At 41.8% G+C, this 21,818-nt stretch overlaps 1 protein-coding gene and 1 pseudogene across 1 annotated transcript; both read left to right on the forward strand.

Annotated features, from left to right (window-relative positions):
- The first annotated feature begins 11,658 nt into the window (after positions 1-11,658).
- LOC110288790 (diphthine--ammonia ligase pseudogene) lies at positions 11,659-12,463 on the forward strand (annotated as a pseudogene).
- Positions 12,464-17,337: 4,874 nt separating this feature from the next.
- LOC147005525 (TD and POZ domain-containing protein 5-like) lies at positions 17,338-18,411 on the forward strand. Its single transcript, XM_085835277.1, has one exon. It carries the CDS (start codon positions 17,338-17,340, stop codon positions 18,409-18,411), a length of 1,074 nt encoding a protein of 357 aa, XP_085691403.1.
- Positions 18,412-21,818: the final 3,407 nt, after the last annotated feature.

Genomic DNA, 21,818 nt, shown 5'->3' on the forward strand with positions numbered 1-21,818 from the left:
TGGAGACTCAGTAGAAAATCCTACAAGGGAGAGAACAGTGAGCTACTCCCACACCAGAACCCTCAACTCCATCATTCTGTGTCCATCAGTCATGTAGGCTGTCCAGGCCCCAACCTCAGTGTTACCTGGCAATAGCCATGTATGCTCCTCCCCACAGTTACCCTGTAACAGTAAGGTAGCTCAGCCCCATATAAAAGGGGTTGCTTGGCCCTACCTCCTTCTCTTTCTTCTCTTGCCTCTCTTTCTTCTCTTGCATTCTCTCTAGCTCCCTTGCTCCCTCTCTCCCCCTCCCTTCTCCCATCTCTCCAACTGGCCATTGCCAGCCTCTACTTTTCTACCTTTTCTCTCTTTCTCTGCTTCTCTACAATAAAGCTCTAAAACCATGAACCATCTCTGCTCATCAAGACCTGCTGTACTGGAATAATGGAATCGGCATATCTAGTCAGCAGACAGGACCAAAGACTATGCCCTGGAGGAAATCATCATATCTTCTCTTGCTGCCTCTTTTCTCTTCAGCCTCTGGGCAGACTGAACAACTCCCGGGAGCTCCCAGCCCATTCTCAGTTCTTCTTTGGTGTTCACTGACATCCCGGGATGCCTAAGAGCTAGAATCTGGACTCCTTGAGGCTAGGGATCCCAGACTGCTCCCTTTCTAACCCTGCAGACTGCAGTTCCTAGACTCCCCACAGTCAGATGCTCACCAGAGCAGCATGGAGAGCATGAAGGAGTCACTGAGTATGCCCACCCGGAGCCCTTGAGTTATCATGAGATGCAGGTCATCTCTTCTAACCACTTTGTTTTCTCACAACAAGTGCCCAACACACCTTGAAAGAATTTCTGTTAGTAGATTCTTTGCTCCCATCTGAACAGTCTTTTGCTTAGTTGGGAAAGTCTAAGTCTATCGTGAAAAGGTATCTATGAACACCAGCAAATATTTTTTTCTGAATTTTCCTGGTTTTACATCTATGACGTCCATTTACTGATAGACTCTTGGCTTGGTGTTCTGGTATTGAGTACTGGGTTGCTTTCCATTGGCAACTGCATTAGTCATTTGACAAGCCTTACAGCTTTTAACAATTCCAACTCTTTTAAATTGGCATCTTCAATTCTGATGTGGGACTGGCAGACTAAATTCTGCAATTTCCAGGGCCCCATGAGTGAAGAACAATGGATCTTTTTCAATTTGTGTAGACCCATTTTCTCTGGTATAATTAGTTTTTAGTCAGTTAGCTGTCTTCTGTCATCTCTTATGACACTGACACGTGGGCAGTGTTTTGACCCAGATCACATCTTCTGTCTGATCAGTGTGTGGGATCTCCTGGGTCTAGGGTAATCAAGGGCATGAAGGGCCCAATTTCTAGGGGTCACCCTCTGGGCTGTCTTGTTGTCCTCTGGGATAAAGTTTAGTTCATCCTTCTACTGTCAGGAGACCTCTCTCCCTATAGATAAGTAGTCCCACAGATATAAGTGGTAGCAGACACACACTGGCTATCATGTCTCTTGCCTTTTCTCACCTCTAATGCCTTGGTCGAAGTTGCCAGTTCAGCTTTCTGAGCTGATCTTCCTGCCAGGAGTAGCTCTGCCCATATGATCTCAGTGTTTGAGACCATTGCTACCCCAGCATACCTCTGTCCTTCCTGAATGAGGCTGTTGCCATTGGTGAACCATGTTACCTCTGCATCCATCTATCAGTCCTGCAAAGGCGCATCATTCCAGGTCAGGGCCAGACAGCAGGACAGGTGAAAAGTTATCCTGGGGGCATTCAAGCAAAGAGGCTGGTAATGGGTCATTCTGGCATCTTCTTTAACCAGGAGGTCATTGCTGCTCTGATGTGTAAACAGGATGAGAGCCAGATTCTGCCAACTGGTGACATATTGGCCATTGGCTGATGACAGGGACCCAATTTTGAGTATATATTCCCAGATCTAGGGACGTCACCTGTAATTGACAGAGTAAGGCCTTTTTAGCAGAGGCTTAATAGTCCAAAATATTCGGGATATCTAAGAGGTCTTTAGGGTTTTTTTGTTTTGTTTCTGTTGCCACTGGAAAGTCATTTATAAACTTATGAAGAGACTTTATCTTCAGATTTTAGCAAGACAAAATGTGGAACTTTGTTATCAATTAAAAAAAGCTGGTGGGTTTCCCCTTTAATTTTAATTTTACCCTGGACATGGGGAAGGGGCACCTTTGATCTTCTGGTTCTCGCTTATCACCTTTTTCTGATGCTGTTTCAGGTGTCTGCAATGGTCTTCTGATTTGAACATGGCTGCTAACAGGATCTTTGCTAGGTTTGGAGTCTGTTGCTTCAGTCCTTTCACCTGCTTTTCCTCTGTAGTCTCACTTTTAGTAAATATTCTCTTTGTCACTATCCCTGGGTCTCTCAGACTCTTTTCTCTTAACCTCTCCAACCTCTATACATTTTTCTTAATATATGGTCTTGCCTGATTGATAGACGCTACAGCAACTGCTGCCTTTGCTTTTTGTAATTCAGGGTCCATTGGGGTGTATTGTCGAAATGCCTCCATGACACTCTCTAAAAGGGCTTTTACTCTCTAATATCATACATCATGGTCATATTTGTGGTCCTGTGTCCTTGAGACCTACCAAAAGAGCCTGATGGTAGACCAAGAGCCTCCTCTTACCTTTAATGGTGTTAAAATTCTTGTCTAGATAATTCATGGGAAAGGAAGCATATGGGAGGGGGATCCCCTGTGGGGCCAGCAACCAGCTTACTGGTCTCTTGTGTGATGAAGGAAACCTGTAGATTGTGGTAGACATAGCCTGTCTCTTGTTAATAAGTCCATCAAAGTCAAAGTTACTTTGTCAGAGTCAACTGGCAAAGTCATGTCATCAAAGTTACCTGTCAAAGTCATCTCATCAAAGTTACCTCTCAAAGTCATCTCGTTAAAGTCACCTCATCAAAGTTTCTTTGTCAAAGTCATCTAGATATGAGAAACACAAACACAACATACAAAAACATATATAAAACCTTCCCTGTCTTTCAAGCAGAAAGAAGAAACAGCCAGAACTGCCACTCATGTAAAAGAGCTCCCTATGACACCCAAAACACAAGCCTAACCTTTTCTCTTTATCTGGCAGAGATGAGAAATAGCAAGCTGTGTACCTGCACAAAAAAAAAAAAAAAAAGAAAGAAGAAGAACCAGATTGGTGGCCATCTCTTGGCTCCCCTAGCCCATGTCCACCCCAGACCGAGACCCAGGACATCTCCTGGCCCCACCGTAGTCATGGCTCCCAGATATGCCTATCCTAACCACAACTGGCCACTGAAACAAATTCAAGGCCTTGTACCCAGAAGAGTATGACAGCCTTTAGAATCAGTGAACAGAGACAGCCAGCAACAAATAACAGAACCAGAGAAAAATATACTCTGTAGTAACAAGAAACAACCAGAAGATGGTGGTCACACAAATATGACAACCCTCAGTATTGCACAAATGTTTACTCAAACCTGGAAAAATACCTTGGCAGGGCTGGAGAGATGGCTCAGCATGTAATAGCAATGACTGTTCTTCTGAAGGTCCTGAGTTCAAATTCCAGCAACCACATGGTGGCCAAAAACCACCCGAAATGACATCTGATGCCCTCTTCTGGACAGCTACAGTGTGATTATATGTAATAATAAATCTTTGGGCTAGAGTGGAGGGCTTGACAAAAGTAAGCAGAGGTCCTAAAAATTCAATTCCCAACAACCCCATGAAGGCTCACAACCATTTCTACAGCTACAGTGTACTCACCTACATAAAATAAATAAGAAAATCTTCAAAAAAAATCACCATGGCAAAAGAAGGTCTTATTTTTCAATATTTTTATTAGGTATTTTCCTCATTTACATTTCCAATGCTGTCCCAAAAGTCCCCGATACCCTCTCCCCCCACTCCCCTACCCACCCACTCCCCCTTTTTGGCTCTGGCATTCCCCTGTACTGTGGCATATAAACTTTGCAAGTCCAATGGGCCTCTCTTTCCAGTGATGGCCAACTAGGCCATCTTTTGATACATATGCAGATAGAGTCAAGAGCTCCGGGGTACTGGTTAGTTCATAATGTTGTTCCACCTATAGGGTAGCAGATCCCTTTAGCTCCTTGGGTACTTTCTCTAGCTCCTCCATTGGGAGTCCTGTGATCCATCCAATAGCATCATCCTGAGTAAGGTAACCCAATCACAAAGGAACTCACACAATATGTACTCACTGATAAGTGGATATTACCCCAGAAACTTAGGATACACAAGATATAAGATACAATTTGCTAAATGCATGAAACTTAAGAAGAACGAAGACCAAAGTGTGGACACTTTGCCCCTTCTTAGAATTGGGAAAAAAACATCCATGGAAGGAGTTACAGAGACAAAGTTTGGAGCTGAGACAAAAAGGATGGACCATCTAGAGACTGCCATATCCAGAGATCCATCCCATAATCAGCCACCAAACGCTGACACCATTGCATACAGTAGCAAGATTTTGCTTAAAGGACCCAGATATAGCTGTCTCTTGTGAGACTATGCCGGTGCCTAGCAAAAACAGAAGTGGATGCTCACAGTCAGCTAAAAGAAGGTCTTTTATTTTTGCACAAGTTTTGCTATGCTCTGTAGATCTCACAGAAAGATTCTAACATAGAAATAAGTTCTATGTTATTCTATGTTACATAAATTAGCCACATAAATCACAAGCTTTTGAGACACTGCCCAAGTACTCACTGGCTCAGACCACATAGAAAACTTCTAACACTCAGATTCCTCAGAAAGGCTCAAACCTAGACGAATCACCATAGCAACATGAGCCACCAGGTTCCACACAAATAAATCATAGCAAGGGGCTGGAAGAATTACCACAGTTACCTCTGCACAAGCTTGCAGATCTCACAGAAAAGCTCAGACAAATTCATTGATCAGACAGGGAAAAAGCAGAAGATATAACACAGTGTTACAAACATAAAAGCCCAAATACCTAGACTAGTTTTGCCAGCTTTAAGATGCTCCAGTAGGGTAGACCCGTGTGTCATCGGAAACTCCTTGGCCAATGGCCAAAGTGTAGTGCCAGGGAATGTTAGTGATCGCTGAGAACATACACAGGAGCCAGAAAATGCAACTTATAGCAAGGTCTTTCTTCTATTTGAGCTAGCTCGCTCCCCCCACCCAAGACCCCAATGTACCACTGTCATGCAGGACAGTTTTCATGGTGGGGGATCCCCTAATATCTATTGGGGCAAGGCTTTATAGTAAGAAGCAAGCAGGGAGTACATGTGCAAATATTAGTATATATAATTGGGAAGCTGCTGTGGCTTTTAACAGGATTGGCTGGTGCTGGGAGTCATATCATAAACTTGACTTCTGCTCCCCTCTGCATTGGTAGTCCTTAGGCAAGGGTTGCAGATTTGTTGGGAGAACTACCTGGAGATACTGGTCTTGTTGAGGGTGTAACCTGGAAACTTTGGTTTTATTGGGGATTAGCCTAGAGCATGGAGTTTGGCTTAGGTTTTGTTGGGGGTCAATTTTAAAACTATGCTAGATACCAGCCTGTTTGTTTACCTGTGTTCAAACTTAGGTTAGGTTCTCTAAAATGGAGTCTGAACTTAAGAGCTTTAGCATCTCAAAACAAGCCAATTAGTAGCACCCCTTCATGACCTCTGAGTCAGCTACTGTATCCATGTCTCTGCCCCCATTTACGTTTATCTCTGGATTTCCTTCAAGTATGAACATCAATATGGAAGTATAAGCTGAATAAAGCCTTTCCTCAGAAACTTGCTTTCTGGTCATAGTGTTTGTCAGAGGAATGGTAATCCTAACAATGACACAAAACAACAGGGAAATGTAAAATTGAAATGCAAAAATTTTACCAACCAAACATCTGATAAAAGACTAATTTATAAAGTACATAAAGAACTTGAGAATCTAGATATTTTTAAACCAAAGAATCAAATTAAAAATGGGGTACAGATCTGGAGAGAGGAATTTCAAATATCTGAGAAGAATTTAAAGAAATGTTTAACATCCTTGGTCATCAGGAAAATGAAAATTAAAATGACTCAGATTCCATCTCAAACCTTTTACGGTGGCTAAGATCAAAACCACATGTGAGAGCTCATGCAGGTAAGGCTGTGGAGCAAATACATTCCTCCATTGCTGGTGGAAATGCTAACGTGTACAGTCACTCTGGAAATCAATATAGTGGTTCCTCAGATAACTGGGAACCTATCTACCTCAAAAACCAGCTTTCCTACTCCTGGACATATACCCAAAGGAGTTTCCATCCTAACTCAAATTTGCTTAAATATGTTCATAGCAGCTTTATTCATAATATGCAGAAACTGGAAACCTACATGGCCCTCAAGAGAAGGGTGGATAAAGAAAATTGGCATATTTACACAATAGAGCATTACTAGCTTGACATAAAAAATAACATCCTGAATTTTGTAAGCAAATGGATAGAAATAATTTTTTCCTTAGTGAAGTAACCCAGTGTCCAAAATTCACACATGGAATCAACTCACTTGAAAGTGCATAGTAGCATTAATGCAAAGGATAGTGATACTGCAGACTGATAGGATTAATACCAAGGAAGGCTCAAGTGTGGAATGCAAGGATCTCTCCGGGAAAGAACAGTAGAATAGATTTCCTGGGGACTGGAGACAGGTGGGGATGGATAAACCAAAGATGAGCCACTATATTCAAAGGAGAGAGTACTGGGAGAGTTCACTAGAATTGAAAATCTTTTCAGGGCAAAGAAAATACCCTGGAATCTACAAGGGTGATCCAGCAAAGACCATTATTAGGGGTATGAAGCCTGAACTGTCCATCTGCCAGCTAGCCAAAGGGGTTGATTGGCCTGGGAAGATCTGGGCAGCTCAGTAGCAAGATAGCCATGGAAACCATGCAGGAGGGGGAAGAACACTTTTGACAGTGAATAGAGTGGATTGTTTTTTTATAATTACATGCTCCATTTCTCTGACTCTTTTGCCTGTTTTTGAGACCACTTTCCTGCTACTGAATTTCTTTGTCCTGACTTAGTAAGAGAGCGTGTGCCAGTCTTACTCTAAACTGTTGTGTTTGGTTGACCTCCCTGGGATGCCTGCTCTCTTCTGAAAGGAAGCAAAGGAGTGGAGGTGAAAGAGGGAGTGTTGGGGGGTGGCAAAGCACTTGGAAGAAAGGAGTGAGGGGAAACTGGTGTAGGGATGCGATATATAAGAAAAAATTCAATTAAAGGGTAAATGCCATAAAGTTAAATTCATGTTCAAGGAGACTTCTCAGAAGAACACCACACAACATTCCTGGAGGCACCACAGAAATTCCAGAGACTACACTTTGAGACACTAGGGTCTCTGAGTCACTCAGGGCAAGAAAGAGGTCAAGGAATTCCAGAGGGTACAAGAACTGAGATCCTGATTGCCAAGATTTCCTTTGAATGACTTGTCCCCAAAACAGTTAGGAGGAGCCTGATACCTCCACTCCAAAAGTAAACTGTTACAGCATATATGATGATACTGTTTAGCACAACATTGTGTTACTTACTGAAAACAAAACTGTTTTTAGTTGTGGAGTGGCTCAGATTTGGCACATACCTTGAATCCTTCTGGCTGGAATACAGACAAACCCTTAGTACACATCTTTAATTCCAAAAACTGAAAGTAAGATTAGTGTGTAGAAAGAAGTACCAGTGTTCAGGCAAAGTGAAAAACAAGAGAAAGATAGCGCAGAAAAGGATATGCCCAACTGTTACTAGAAGAGAAAGGAAAGAGAAGCTATTGAAGAGATCAGTGCAGACAGAAGAGGAGAGAGGGCAGTTTTCCTTGGACAGTGGTATAGAGGCAGGTTGAAGAGAGAACAAGAGAGACACAGGTAAAGACAGAATAAGCCAGAGAATGAGAAGGAGTCTGAAGACTAGAACTGATTGTGAAAGTTAGTAGGAGACCAGGTGAGCAATTCAGGAGAAGCTGAGATAAGTCATGTTGATTTAGTTACAGTGGAAAGAAGTTTTGAGCCAGAACAAATTAAATCAGGCCATCAGCAATTGGAAAGAACTACAAAGTGGGGACCTTATTCAGCTGTAAGTCTCAGAAGCTGAGAACATTCTAAGCCTAGTTTTGATTTGATGAGGGCTAGAACCTTCCAGGACTTGTCCTAGGTCAGCAGACCAAGGCAGAAAACCTCAGAGACCACAACTGATGCATGCAAATAAAAGTTACTTTTACAGGAAATTATTTGAAAGTTGCCTGGGCTGTCACTGCTGAAGGTAAATATTTTTAAGGCATCTCTGGTTTAGATACCAGTGTCCAGAAACTGTGAAAGACAGCCCCAGATTCTCATCTTTTCTAGGAGTTGGGATGTGTGGCAGTCACTACATGTTGTCTGTTTAGTGTCTCTCTTTCTCTCCATCTCTGTCTTTGTCTCTCTCTTTCTCAACTCTGTTTCCCACTTCTCCTCTCTCTCCTCTCTCTGTGTCACTCACTGTGTAGGCAGCCTTTGAGGGAGGCTTATTGGCATTGGAGAGTTGGTGATTTACCACAACTGCTTGTGCTGGAGCTCTGCAGTCAGTAAAAGAGCTTCATCATGGTTGCCTGCAGAGCTGAGTCTCATCCTGACTGCCTTTGGATCAGGATATAGAACTCTAACCTCTTGGTCAATATTTAAAACTTAGTAAATCCTGATTTTAAATTTGGCCTAAAATGGTGAAATTGGTTTGCTTTGGTGAATCTCAGAATTAACAAAGTGTATTCCTGGGCATGGGATTTGTGGTTTCATAAGCACAAGCCAGGCTCAGGATCTGTCTCTTCCTGATGCCTGCTAATCTGGTTGTAAAATGCTCAGCTACATCTCCAGTACTGTGCCTGCTTGCATGCCACCCTGCTTCCTGCCATGATAAAAATGAACTAAAACTCAATAAATTCTTATACACAAGATGCCCACAAAATAAATTCAAGTCCAGTTGATAATGGTACAAGCTGCCCACCTAGATTAAACAAGTTACCCCAATTATTCTATCCCTATATGATATTATATCTACCTGTGGCTTTTTAAACCCTGATGAATCTGAATCACCCTGTTCATCCTCCATTTTGCTTCCTTCTCCCCTCCCTATCTTCTCTGTCTCTATCGCTGCAACTCTTTACTCAGCCTCTCTTTTCCCTGTCTAATCACAGGCTTCTTGTTGTATTAATAATCAAATTAATCCTTCTACACACCACACTTTCTGTTCAAATACACTTTTCTTTCAAATATAAATTGAGCACAACTATTACCATTTTGTAATTTACAAGATATAAGATAGACCTAACACCCAGTCCATCATTTTTGTCATTAAGTTCGAAGGAACATTGTCATCTATCCTAAATTAAAAGACTTACAATTATACACCTGACTTATGTCCTGGCTTTAGATTATATGCCGTCTGTAAACCATTCTCTCAAATCTGTTCTCTCAATGTAAATATCCTCGGTTGGCTATGAGACAATAAGTAGTCCTTCAAGCCCATCAGAAATCCAAGAATGACCATCATAAACTGAAAATATATAGGAATCCTGACACAGCTTCCAGAACTGAGACAAACTATAGAGTCAGTTGCCTACTTATATAGCCCTAGTAAGTTAGAAGTTCGAGCATCAGCCTTCTGGCCCAGGATCATCTGACAAACTTTTGAGAAACAGGAAGTATTAAGGACATGCCTACTGTGTCTCAGCAGAACTAAGCTGTCCTAACCTGTAAATTGTGTCTTTTCAAGAACAATAGAGGTCTGCAGGAGAGAAAGGAAATTCCAGCCCAGTGCTGACCTAGCCCCAATGATCAGCCTCACCTGGAGGCAAGAAGCTCAGCTGCTTCTTTGAATCCACAAATGGGAAGCTGTTAGGAGCAGATTTATCTCAACAACAAGTGAATAAATAACCTTAAATGTCACATTCTGTGAATTTTTGACGTTTTTGAAAACCGATTATCTATATAAAGTAATCTGGACTGTTGTCTGTTAACTACACCGTTCTATTTTTTAATAAAATATCTGAAAACATGCTATCAATAAACTCAGAGCCGTGAAATTGGTATTTGGCCTTTAACTCACTTGCTTAATCATATCAGATCTTTTTATAATAATAGTTTTAGAAGGACTGGATCTAAGACCTGTACTTCTAAAAATTTTGTATCAATAAAAGAAATTTATACCTATGAAACCCTTGATTTTGCATCAAAATTTATTTTGTACCAAAACAGGAAATTATGACTTCAAGTTAATAACAATTATAAAGATTTCTACCAAATGAGATTATGGCTATACAATCAATTTTAGCTTTCTTCCCTGCTTCAGTTATGACCATTCCTAAATTCCCTAAAAAGGCAACCTTAGAATAACCACCTCCAGCCCCAAACCCCAAGGAAATGGGCTGACAACTCTTCAAAAACTTCTTCAAGCTGAATATGTGCATTGAGATATTTTGAAGGATGGGGTGGGTTAATGAAAATGGGGGGAGTTAGTCTGCCTTAAGAGGGCCACAGCAACTATCGATTTAGTCTCTGATGTCTGTATTCTGAATGGATCTGGCTGAAAGTCCAAGACATCAGGAGGTCACGCAGGTCAGTTCAGCATGTATGATGATGAGACTCACCAAGGCTATATATTCTTTAATATACAAATCTCAAAATGAAATTTTAGTATCATCAAGATAACTTTTTTGTTTGCTTGTTTTTTGTTTTGGTGTTTTAAGACAGGGTTTCTCTGTGTAGCCCTTGCTGTCCTAGAACTCACTCTGTAGACCAGGATGTCCTTGAACTCAGAAATTCTTCTGCCTCTGCCTCCCAAGTGCTGGGATGTGCGTCTATGGACATTGGGTATTGCCTGATCCAGACTTGGGTGGCTTCAGCTTTTAATTAGATTAGAACTGAGGCCTGATAATGGGAAAGTCCTATTGGGTTCCTATTTTGACAAGACCTCAAGGACTTTGTCCAGGAACCTCTGAAAGTAAGCAGAGGCTTAGAGATGTGGCTGTTTGAGGGAACAATTTTAGGGCAATGTGAGAACAAGAATGGAGCCATATTTATTCAGTACTTTTACACCTTCAGGGTCAAAATGTATTTGGGCTCCCATTTGATGAGAAAATCTTTTCCCATTAGGGGGTGTGTGGGCTCTAGGGATAACCATGAATGAATGTGTTTCGTGTCCCACTCCCAAGTTCATCTTTCGTTGGTTTGTCCATGGATAGGTCTTGGTCCGTTGTCCCTGTGCCCATGTTTTTTATTTGAAAATGGCCCCAGGGCTTGTTTTAAGACAGAGTGTTGTATCCCTGCACCACCAATATATATATATGGCTTTCCCCTCCTCCTTTAGAGTTACCCATGGTTCATGGAGTAGGGGTGAGCCCCGAGAGTCTCAGTCATATAGTTCTTCCTACATGAACTTATAAGTAGTTGCTTACCAGCAAAGCCATTGAGGCAATGAAATTATTTACAGATATCAGGGGCAGTTTGTTTAACAAAAGCCATGTTTGCCACTGACTATTTTCTCTTATTTCTTTCTCGGTCAAAGGAGGTATAGGTCCTATAGGTTTCAAAAAAGTTTTTCTAGGAGGACCTCGCGTGTAGGTCCAGCCACTGCGGGATCCTGGGCCTGGCGTCTGTGGTTACTGCAAGCATGCACATACGCACGCACACTGTGCCCAGAATGAGGGTCGTGGCCCTGATCAGTGGTGGGAAGGACAGATGTTACAACATGATGCAGTGCATTGCTGAGGGGTATCAAATTGTTGCATTAGCAAATCTAAGACCAGATGAAAACCATGTGGAGTCAGATGAACTGGATAGCTATATGTATCAGACAGTGGGTCACCATGCCATTGACTTGTATGCTGAAGCATTGGCGCTGCCCCTGTACCGCAGAACCATCAGAGGAAGGAGCTTGGAGACAGGAAGAGTTTATACCCAACGTGAAGGTGACGAGGTTGAAGATCTCTATGAACTGCTGAAACTTGTTAAGGAAAAAGAAGAAATCGAAGGGGTATCAGTAGGTGCTATACTCTCTGACTATCAACGTGGACGAGTAGAAAATGTATGTAAACGACTCAATCTCCAGCCTTTAGCTTATCTTTGGCAGAGAAACCAGGAAGATTTGCTCCGAGAGATGATAGCTTCTAATATCAAGGCTATTATCATCAAAGTAGCAGCTTTGGGCTTAGATCCTGATAAGCATCTTGGGAAAACCCTGGTTGAAATGGAGCCTTATCTTTTAGAGCTCTCTAAGAAGTACGGTGTCCACGTGTGTGGAGAAGGTGGAGACTATGAAACATTCACGTTGGACTGCCCTCTGTTCAAAAAGAAGATTGTTGTGGACTCTTCAGAAGCAGTCATCCACTCAGCGGGTGCATTCGCACCTGTGGCTTATCTGCGGCTCTCGGGGCTGCACTTGGAAGAGAAGGTGTCATCAGTACGTGTAGATGATGAAACAGCTAACTCTATACACAGTTCTTAACAGTTATGCTGCATTTTAAAATTATTATGACCTATATTTCTTACTACATTTTTTTAACTTCTTTAAAAAATATATATATTGGGACTGTTGAATAACTGGAAGAATTTCAGTGAACTCTTCTCTGATATTGCCAATTTCTTCAACTTACTTTCTTTAAAAAAATAATTCATTTTTAAAATTCTTATTAGATTATTATTATACCACCCACACTTTCCTCAAAACCCTACAATATACGCACCCCCCCCCCCCACACACACACTCCTTTTCCAATTTATGGGCACAGTTTTCATTAGTGTTGTTATACATCTTTCTCTCTCTCTCTCTCTCTCTCTCTCTCTCTCTCTCTCTCTCTCTCTCTCTCTCTTTCTCTCTCTCTCCTCTCTCTCTCTCTCTCTCTCTCTCTCTCTCTCTCTCTCTCTCTGTGTCTGTGTGTGTGTGTGCATGTATATATGTCTTTCTGTGTCCTCCTCTCTTTCTCTAGACACACACACACACACACACACACACACACACACACACACACACACATTCCTAAATACATAAATACAGCCTGCCCAGACTGTATAGCATGGCCTGTATTGTTTTCAGGGTTGACCATTTGCTGTTGTATAACCAGCTGGTGTGCTCTTCCCTCATGAACTTCCTCATCTACTTTAGCATCTGTCAGTGCCCTCCTTGTTCAGACTATGTTTCAGGAGCCATGTTGATGAGACTTCATGGGTGCAGCTCCGGAGACTCCTGGAAGAAGCAAACTCCCTGATCCTCTGACTCTCACAGTCCTCTATCTCCACTTTACTTTCCTGTTGTAAGGAGTTTCGTGGCCTTTGTGTCGCATGCCCCTTTATTGCCCTTTGATTTCGCTCCAGCTCTCTGTCTAACGTTTCCTTGTCTGACTCTTTCTTCCCTCTCTTCCACATCCCATGTCATGAAAAGAGGCGTCAGGAAAAGAAGACTCTGCTCTAGACAATCAAGCTCATCGTAATCAGGTGTCAGCGCAGGAATTGACCTTTATTGTTTTTTATATATTCATTGTTTGAAACATTCAACATCATTGAATAATCGTAAATATTATCATAAATAGCTGAGTATTTTATGATTGGTTTTAAAGAATTTTTAAATATCATTTATGTATACCTTATACATTAAAAAGACTATTTTTCTAGAATAATTTTATGTTCACTTCAAAACTGAATGGAAAAGCACAAAGTGCCCATGTATATGTTTAAGCCAGGGCTATACAGAGAAACCCTGTTTCAAAAAACAAAAACAAAAACAAACAAACAAACAAAAAGAATCATGCGTGCTCCACCTATTCATCCTCTGTCTGCCCTAACTCAAGACAACTACTATCTCTATGCTCTCTAGTTTTGCATTTTTCAGAATTTCATGTGGTAGCAATCCTTCACTTACTAATATGTGTCTCGATTCCCTCATTTCTTGTTATGGCTGTTTCTACTTTTTGGCAAGTATGAATAAAGCTGCTATCAACATTCATGTACAAAAAAAAAGTTTTTCTAGATATTCTCTGTGGCTCCTTTTTCACCTAACTTACCTTCTCTAAATTTGTTTACCAGTTTACCTTAGATGAACTACCTAGCAGCTCTTCAGAGGCCCACCCAACACACTCTTGTGTTAGACCAACAGCCTCTCCCAACCTTACTCCAATGCCAGCCTTTGCCACGCCTTCTGCATATTTGAGAAGGCAGGAGACTTCTCTTTGGATTAATTAAAAAAAAATGTTGCTATGACTCCCTTGCCTACAATCCATGTCAAGTGACCTTGCATACCACAATTTAAACATCTGCCATTTTGATTTTTCTTAATACCTTTAGAAGTCACTTCTATCGAAATAGCAACAGAAGCATGAGATCCAATGATCCTAGATTGTAATATGGAGACAAAAATCTACAGAGATGACAAGAAATACAGATGAATAATAGTTACTTTTCCAATAAACACCTTAGAAATTCAACTGCTCTGTCACCTCTGGAGGCAAGTCTTGTTAAGGCATCTTCAGTTTAGGTACTAGTGTCCTGAAACTTTGAAAGATGTCATGCCAGTCTTTAGAGCAATCTGATCTGAGGCTGAGGTTCCAATGTCTGAAAAGAATCTGCTGAAGAGTCACTGATACTAATAGTAGCAATAAGTCAAAGGGAGGAATCAAAAATCAAAAACAACGAATTGATTTATCCTGAGGGATGAGCAGCATTGGAGCCAGACATACAAGAGAGCTGGGGGTGGCTGAGCTGATTGAACCACTCTAGGTATCTCTGTGTCCTCTAGACTATAGTTCTAAGACATGAAGAACTGAAGAGATGAGAGATGTAGGAAGAGATTTATACTTCATTTTACATGAGGGCAGTAATGACAAACCATAATCTTTGATATCTGTTGCATGTATGCTGCAGTCTCTCCCCTTTCAGGACTAATACAGTAAGCATGGCAGTTCCATGTCTGAAGAGGACAGAACTCATCTGTGGAGGATGTAGTCTATGAGGCATTGATAAGGTGAATCCTGCCAATTAAAGTGTTGAATTAAGAAGTGTTTAAGATATTTCTAAACCACAACCTTAAGTGAAAAATGATTTTCCTGAGGGGGACCTACAAGATCACGAACTAAATTGGAAGGAGTCATCACAAGATCTGTGGGTCTAATCAGAATAACACACTGGAAAAAAAAAGTCACCTTAAGAGGTTTGAGGTTTTGCTTTCTGCCCACTATATAGGAGCTCTTCCACATGCCCTCCATTTTGTGAGCACTCAGACTGCTGACAAGTTCAGGAAAAAACACCTTCCTTAATCATTTTTATGTCAGGAATCAGTGTCAGACCAGCACAAGGGTAAGTAATAGATGTGCAGAGATTGACATTATAGCTTCCTTTATGGAAGAATGACCCCATTAATCAAAGTACACTAGTGATGGCCATTCTTCCTGTCTGGACTACTCTGGGCTTAGATAACATACAAAACTAGAGGGCACAGCTTTTAAAAAATTTTTGCTTAAGATGAAGTATTTAGATCCAGTTCAAATACAGACCCATGGGGTAGAAAAACACACACCTTTAATCTGAGTCGTGAGACAGGAAAACATACACCTTTAATCCAGAAATTGAGACTAGAAGACACACCCTGAACTGGGCCATACCTTCTGATAGGGGCCTATATAAACACATGGAAGAAGGAAGATTTGTCTCTTGGCCTGCTTGCTCTCACAACACTAGCAAGCTCATTTCTTCAGTGACATTAGAAACTACTTCTTCAGGATTCTGGTATATACTGAAGAACACCTGAGACTTCACACTTTGTGGACTAAGTAAGTACTGGCTTTAGCAACTGTTATATTAGCTGGACCTCTGCCCATACTCTTTGGTTGGTAGTCCAGTCCTGGGGAGAGTGTAACTGGTGACACCGTTGCTCAGAAAATGGGCTTGCAAACCACCTCAACTCCTTCAGTTTCTTCTCCAAATCCTCCATTGGAAACCACATTCTACCTCACTACTTGTGTTCAGGGAAATGGTTTATCCTTTGAGTAGAGGAAGGCTTTGTTTGAGTTAATTTTGTATCTAGCCCTGCTGAAGTTGTTTATCAGGTTTAGGAGTTTTGTGGTGGGATTTTTGGGGTGGCTTAAGGATACTATTATATAAGCTGCAAATAGTGATATTTTGACTTCTTCCTTTCCAATTTGTATCCTTCTGATATCCTTTGTTGTCTAATTGCTCTGGTTAGGACTTTGAGTACTATATTGAATAGGTAGGCAGAGTCCCTGATTTTAGTGAGGTTTCTTCATGTTTTTCACCATTCATTTGATGTAGGCTACTGGTTTGCTGTATATTACTTTTACTATGTTTAGGTTTGGGCCTTGCATTCCTGATCTTTCCAAGACTTTCACCATGAAGGGTTGTTAAATTTTGTCAAATGCATTCTCAGCATCTAATGAGATGATCATATGGTTTATTTTTTGAGTTTGTTTATATAGTGAATTATGTTGATGGATTTCCATATATTGAACCATCCCTGCATCCCTGGGATGAAGCCTAATTGACTGAGGTGGATGATCATTTTGATGTGCACTTAGATTCCATTTGTGAGAATTTTATTGAGTATTTTTCCATCGAAGTTTATGAAGGAAATTGTTCTGAAGTTCTCTTTTCTTTGATGGGTCTTTGTGTGGTTTTGGTATCCGCATAACTGTGGCTTCATGGACCGAATTGGGTAGTGTTCCTTCTGTTTCTATTTTGTGATATTAGTAAGAAGAGTATTGGTATTAGGTCTTCTTTGAATGTCTGATGGAACTCTGCACTAAACCTATCTGGTTCTAGGGTTTTTGGTTGGGAAACTTTTAATGACTGCTTCTATTTCTTTAGGGGTTACAGGACTGTTTAGATGATTTGCAGGAAGGACAAGTCACAATCAGAACCAGTGAGACCAACTAACACCACAGATAACCAGACGGCAAGAAAAATACAGCACAATATAAATAAGAGTGTTTAAAATTTTTCAAACTCTTAGAAAAGTGGGTAGAATAGCCAAAACTAGGTACCACAGACCTAAGATTCAATAAACACACAAAGACACATAAAGACAGAGACAAAGAGAGACACAAACACAGAGGGGGGAGACAGAGAGCAGGAGAGAGAGAGGGGGAGACTTAAAACTCCCTACAGATCTATATTATCTTCTATAAAACAAATATTGAAACCTAGAGAAAAATACGGTAGAAACACAAGTTTCCAACATAATAGAAGGGGCAATTTAGGAGAAATTGAAACTAAAATCTAAACTGTATCTATAATTTTATCTAACAGGATCAAGGGGAAATAACTTACAGTTCTTTTTTACAGATCAACTTAAATCTCGAAACTACCTCCAGCAGAAATGTCAGGAGACATGGAAGCCACTGGGTGGGGATACACACATATCAGCATTTACAACTTCTGCCACAAGTGGACCATTAGCAACTTTTCATTTTTCATGGATGGAACTAGGGAAAAGATTACAAGCCCAAAATTCTCACTGGAGGCCAGTGACAAAGTAGACTGTTGTTTGAGGGTACACCCAAACGGAAGTGATGAAGAAAGCAAAGATTACCTGTCAGTTTACCTGGGGTTACTCCACTGTCAAAAGAGCCCAGTTTGGGCAAAGTATGAATTCTGGATCATAAATTCCCAAGGAGAGAATTTTCAAAGTATGAAGAGCACGAATGCCGTTAGCTTTCAAAAAAACCAATTCGGGGGATTCAAAAAGTTTATCCTACGAGATTTCCTCCTCTCCAATCCACCTTGGCTCCTCCCTGAAGACCAGCTTACCCTCTGCTGTAAGGTGAGCATAGTGGGAGGCTTCTTTAACACATCTGAACAGAACATAACACCTGCAATCATGGATCCAAGACACATGATGGCAGATGACCTAGGTGAGCTGTGGGAGAATTCCCTCTTCACAGACTGCTGCCTGTTTGTAGCTGGCCAAGAATTCAGGGCTCACAAGGCCATCCTAGCAGCTGGCTCTCTAGTTTTCAGAGCCATGTTTGAACATGAAATGGAGGAGAGACTAACAAATCGTGTTGATATCAATGACCTGGATCCCAAAGTCTTCAAGGAGATGATGTGCTTCATTTACACTGGGAAGGCTCCAAACCTCCACCGTAACTCCATGGACTGTGATCTGCTGGCAGCTGCTGACAGGTATGGCATGGAGGGCTTGATGGTCATATGTGAGGATGCTCTCTCCAGGAACCTCTCTGTGGAGAATGCTGCACACACTCTCATCCTGGCTGACCTCCACAGCACACAGCAGCTGAAGACTCAGGCCCTGGATTTCATTGCACTTCATGCTTCTAAGGTCTCTGAGACCTCAGAGTGGAAGTCAATGGTGGAGTCAAATCCCCACTTGGTGGCTGAAGCATTCCACTTCCTGGCTTCTGCACGGTGTTTTCTTGGAGTCCTCACTTAAACACCTAAAATGAGTTTAGGGGATGGACAGCTATGACCAACATCTGTCTTCCAATAGCATAACCAGTGTTGTTACCACTGATTTCTGGTTAGAGTACAGTATTGCTGGAACATTTATAGTGAACCTGGGAAACGTCAGCATGGTGGCTCAGCATTTAAAACTGTTATATGTTAAAATGGTGGGTTGGGGATGGAGTCTGTGCAGTCTCCTTGACATCAACTCTGTTAATGTTCTAGTTTGATTTTTGTCTGATGACTTGGAAATTGGGATTTAACTTAGGTGCTGGACAAAGCGCAGACAATCCCAAGTTTCTTCAGAGAAACCTGTCTGCATTGGAGTATGTAGGAGAGATGACTGGGGCCCAGAGCAAAGAATAAATCAAGCACAAAACCTTGTCTGCTGGAACTTGCAGTGTGATTTATAAAAAGGCATACCATAAATAACCATGTTAAACCTTATCAAGACCTGTTTAGCCTTTGAACTATAGATGAGAGTCCATGTGGACTGATGTTGTTGGGAGCTATTAAGACAACTCTTGATCTCTGAATTGGGCCTCTCTCCCCCCCACAGAAGAAAAGAGGGTCAAAAGGGGGCCACCGACACACCGATTCCAAGAATGTTCCAGCCCTAAGCCATCTCCATGTCCTGACCACACCCTGATACCACCAAGTTCCTGCTTCCCTGTGTAGCTGCCAAAAGAAAGAATTTCTATTGCCCCCCTCCCATAAGTACTTCTCTTTTTGCTTGTATTGCCCTACCCCTCCCACTGACAAGTATCTATACTTCCCCTTTTGCTTGTGCATTTAAGCCTTGGGCCTTTGTCAATACATTTGTGGCTTTGATGCATTCCAGAATGTTTCAGTGTCGTTATTCGCACAAGGCCCTCGCCCCTCTGTACCCCCCCATTTGGTTCTTAGAAGGAGGTCCCCTCGAGACCCTCGAATAACTGGACCTGCTGTACGGGTCACGTGGCACCCAACGTGGGGCACGAGGTACGACCGCCCTTTGGACAACGGATTAAAGAGGTACCGCACAGACAGGGAAACAGTGGGACAGTCAGCCGATACTTCGCTAGTATCGAGTATCAAGGACGGACATCAGAGAGGTAAGCCAAGGCATTCAGTTGTTGTCCCATTAACCATGGGGAGGGTTCTGTCCAAAGAGGCAGTTTTTATTCAAGAGATGAAGGGTTATCTTAAGGAGAGAGGGATAAGAGTTTAAAAAAAGGATTTAATAAAGTTTTTTTTGTTTTGTGGACAAGAGATGTCCATGGCTGGTATTAAATAGTTCTGAAATATACCCTTTAACCTGGAATAAAGTAGGCAAAGAAATCAATAGTTTAATAAAACAAGGAGAAGATGTCCCTGAATCCTTTTTTAGTTATTGGGGAATCATCAGAGACCTCCTTGAGCAGGCAGAAAAGGGCGGAGAAGGCGCTCACCTCTTAGCCCTCACTGAAGATTTTTTAGAAAACTCCCAATCGCCATCTCACAAAAGTGAAGCTGAGCCATCGGCGAATCATCAGTCTCCCCTGTCATCGATTATCTATGTCCCGGCCCCTAAGGACTCCCTGCCTTCCCCTCTTTCTCCCCAAATTACATTAGATTCTTGAAAAGGGGCCACTGTTCAACCCTCTGTTGGACCAAAAAGAATTTACCCCGTTTTGTATAAGGAGTTGTCAAACAAACCCCTGGATCCTGCCTCAGAGGCAGAATTGGATGAGGAAGCCTTTAAATATGAACAAGACCACTATGGTCCCGGGCCTGGTGCCTATCTTACCATGGAGCCCTTCAATTACCACCCCCCTCCTTACTTGCCCCCCATTCCCCCTACCGCCCATCCCATAGAGCTGGCTTCTCCGTCCGTTCAGCAATTACTTCAAACTAAAAAAGAACTTCAGACTCAGATCACCAATCTTAAAGATGTTCTAGGGCTTCAAAAGGAGCTACAAGACCTCAGTCTAGAGACCCAGAGTCTACAAAGAGCCCTCATGGGGAACCTTCAAGGTCCCATCTCAAAAAATCCTCAAATTGGCCACAGAGGTCCATCTAAGAAACAAGGGAATAAAAAATTGACCTTCCCTGTCTTCACCCGAGCTCAAGCTCCTCAGGTTGTTCCAGGTCATGAGGAACCCCCCACTGGCTCTTCCGGTAAAGATCTGGGGGAACCAGAGAGTGATGATGAGGAGGATCAAGCAAACTCTCATTCTGATGAGGGTGCGTTTTGCTTGTGCGTTTAAGCATTTGTCAATACATTTGGGTCAATACATTTGGGTCACATGGTGCCCAAAGTGGGGCACGAGGTACCACCGCCCTTCGGACAACGGATTAAAGAGGTACTGCGCAGACAGGGAAACAGTGGGACAGTCCACCGATACTTCGCTAGTATCCAGTATCGAGGACGGACGTCAGAGAGGTAAGCCTAGGCATTCAGTTGTTGTCCCATTAACCGAGGGGAAGGTTCTGTCGAAAGAGGCAGTTTTATTCAAGAGATGAAGGGTTCTCTTAAGGAGAGAGGGATAAGAGTTTAAAAAAAGGATTTACTTCTCAATAGTCACAAATAATATAAAATATCTTGGCGTGACTCTTAACTAAGGAAGTGAAAGTTCTGTATAATAAAAACTTCAAGTCTCTGAAGAAAGAAATTATAGAAGATCTCAGAAGATGGAAAGATCTCCCATGCTCATGGATTGGCAGGATCAACATTGTAAAAATGGCTATCTTGCCAAAAGCAATCTACTGATTCAATGCAATCCCCATCAAAATTCCAACTCAATTCTTCAACGAATTAGAAAGTGCAATCTGCAAATTCATCTGGAATAACAAAAAACCTAGGATAGCAAAAACTCTTCTCAAGGATAAAAGAACCTCTGGTGGAATCACCATGCTGGACCTAAAGCTCTACTACAGAGCAATTGTGATAAAAACTGCATGGTACTGGTATAGTGACAGACAAATAGACCAATGGAATAGAATTGAAGACCCGGAAATGAACCCACACACCTATGGTCACTTGATCTTCGAAAAGGGAGCTAAAAACATCCAGTGGAAGAAAGACAGCATTTTCAACAAATGGTGCTGGCACAACTGGTTGTTAACATGTAGAAGAATGCGAATCGATCCATTCCTATCTCCTTGTACTAAGGTCAAGTCTAAGTGGATCAGGGAACTTCACATAAAACCAGAGACACTGAAACTTATAGAGGAGAAAGTGGGGAAAAGCCTTGAAGATATGGGCACAGGGGAAAAATTCCTGAATAGAACAGTAATGGCTTGTGCTGTAAGATCGAGAATTGACAAGTGGGACCTCATGAAACTACAAAGCTTCTGCAAGGCTAAAGACACCATCAATAAGACAAAAAAACCACTAACAGATTGGGAAAGGATCTTCACCTATCCTAAATCAGA

The sequence above is a fragment of the Mus caroli genome, unplaced genomic scaffold (genome assembly GCF_978045245.1).
Source record: "Mus caroli unplaced genomic scaffold, Mus_caroli_1 scaffold_3, whole genome shotgun sequence".
Classification (NCBI taxonomy): Eukaryota; Metazoa; Chordata; class Mammalia; order Rodentia; family Muridae; genus Mus; species Mus caroli.

Coding starts and splice junctions, on each gene's coding strand:
- LOC147005525 (XM_085835277.1), top strand. CDS start 17,338: ATGTCAGGAGACATGGAAGCCACTGGGTGGGGATACACACATATCAGC.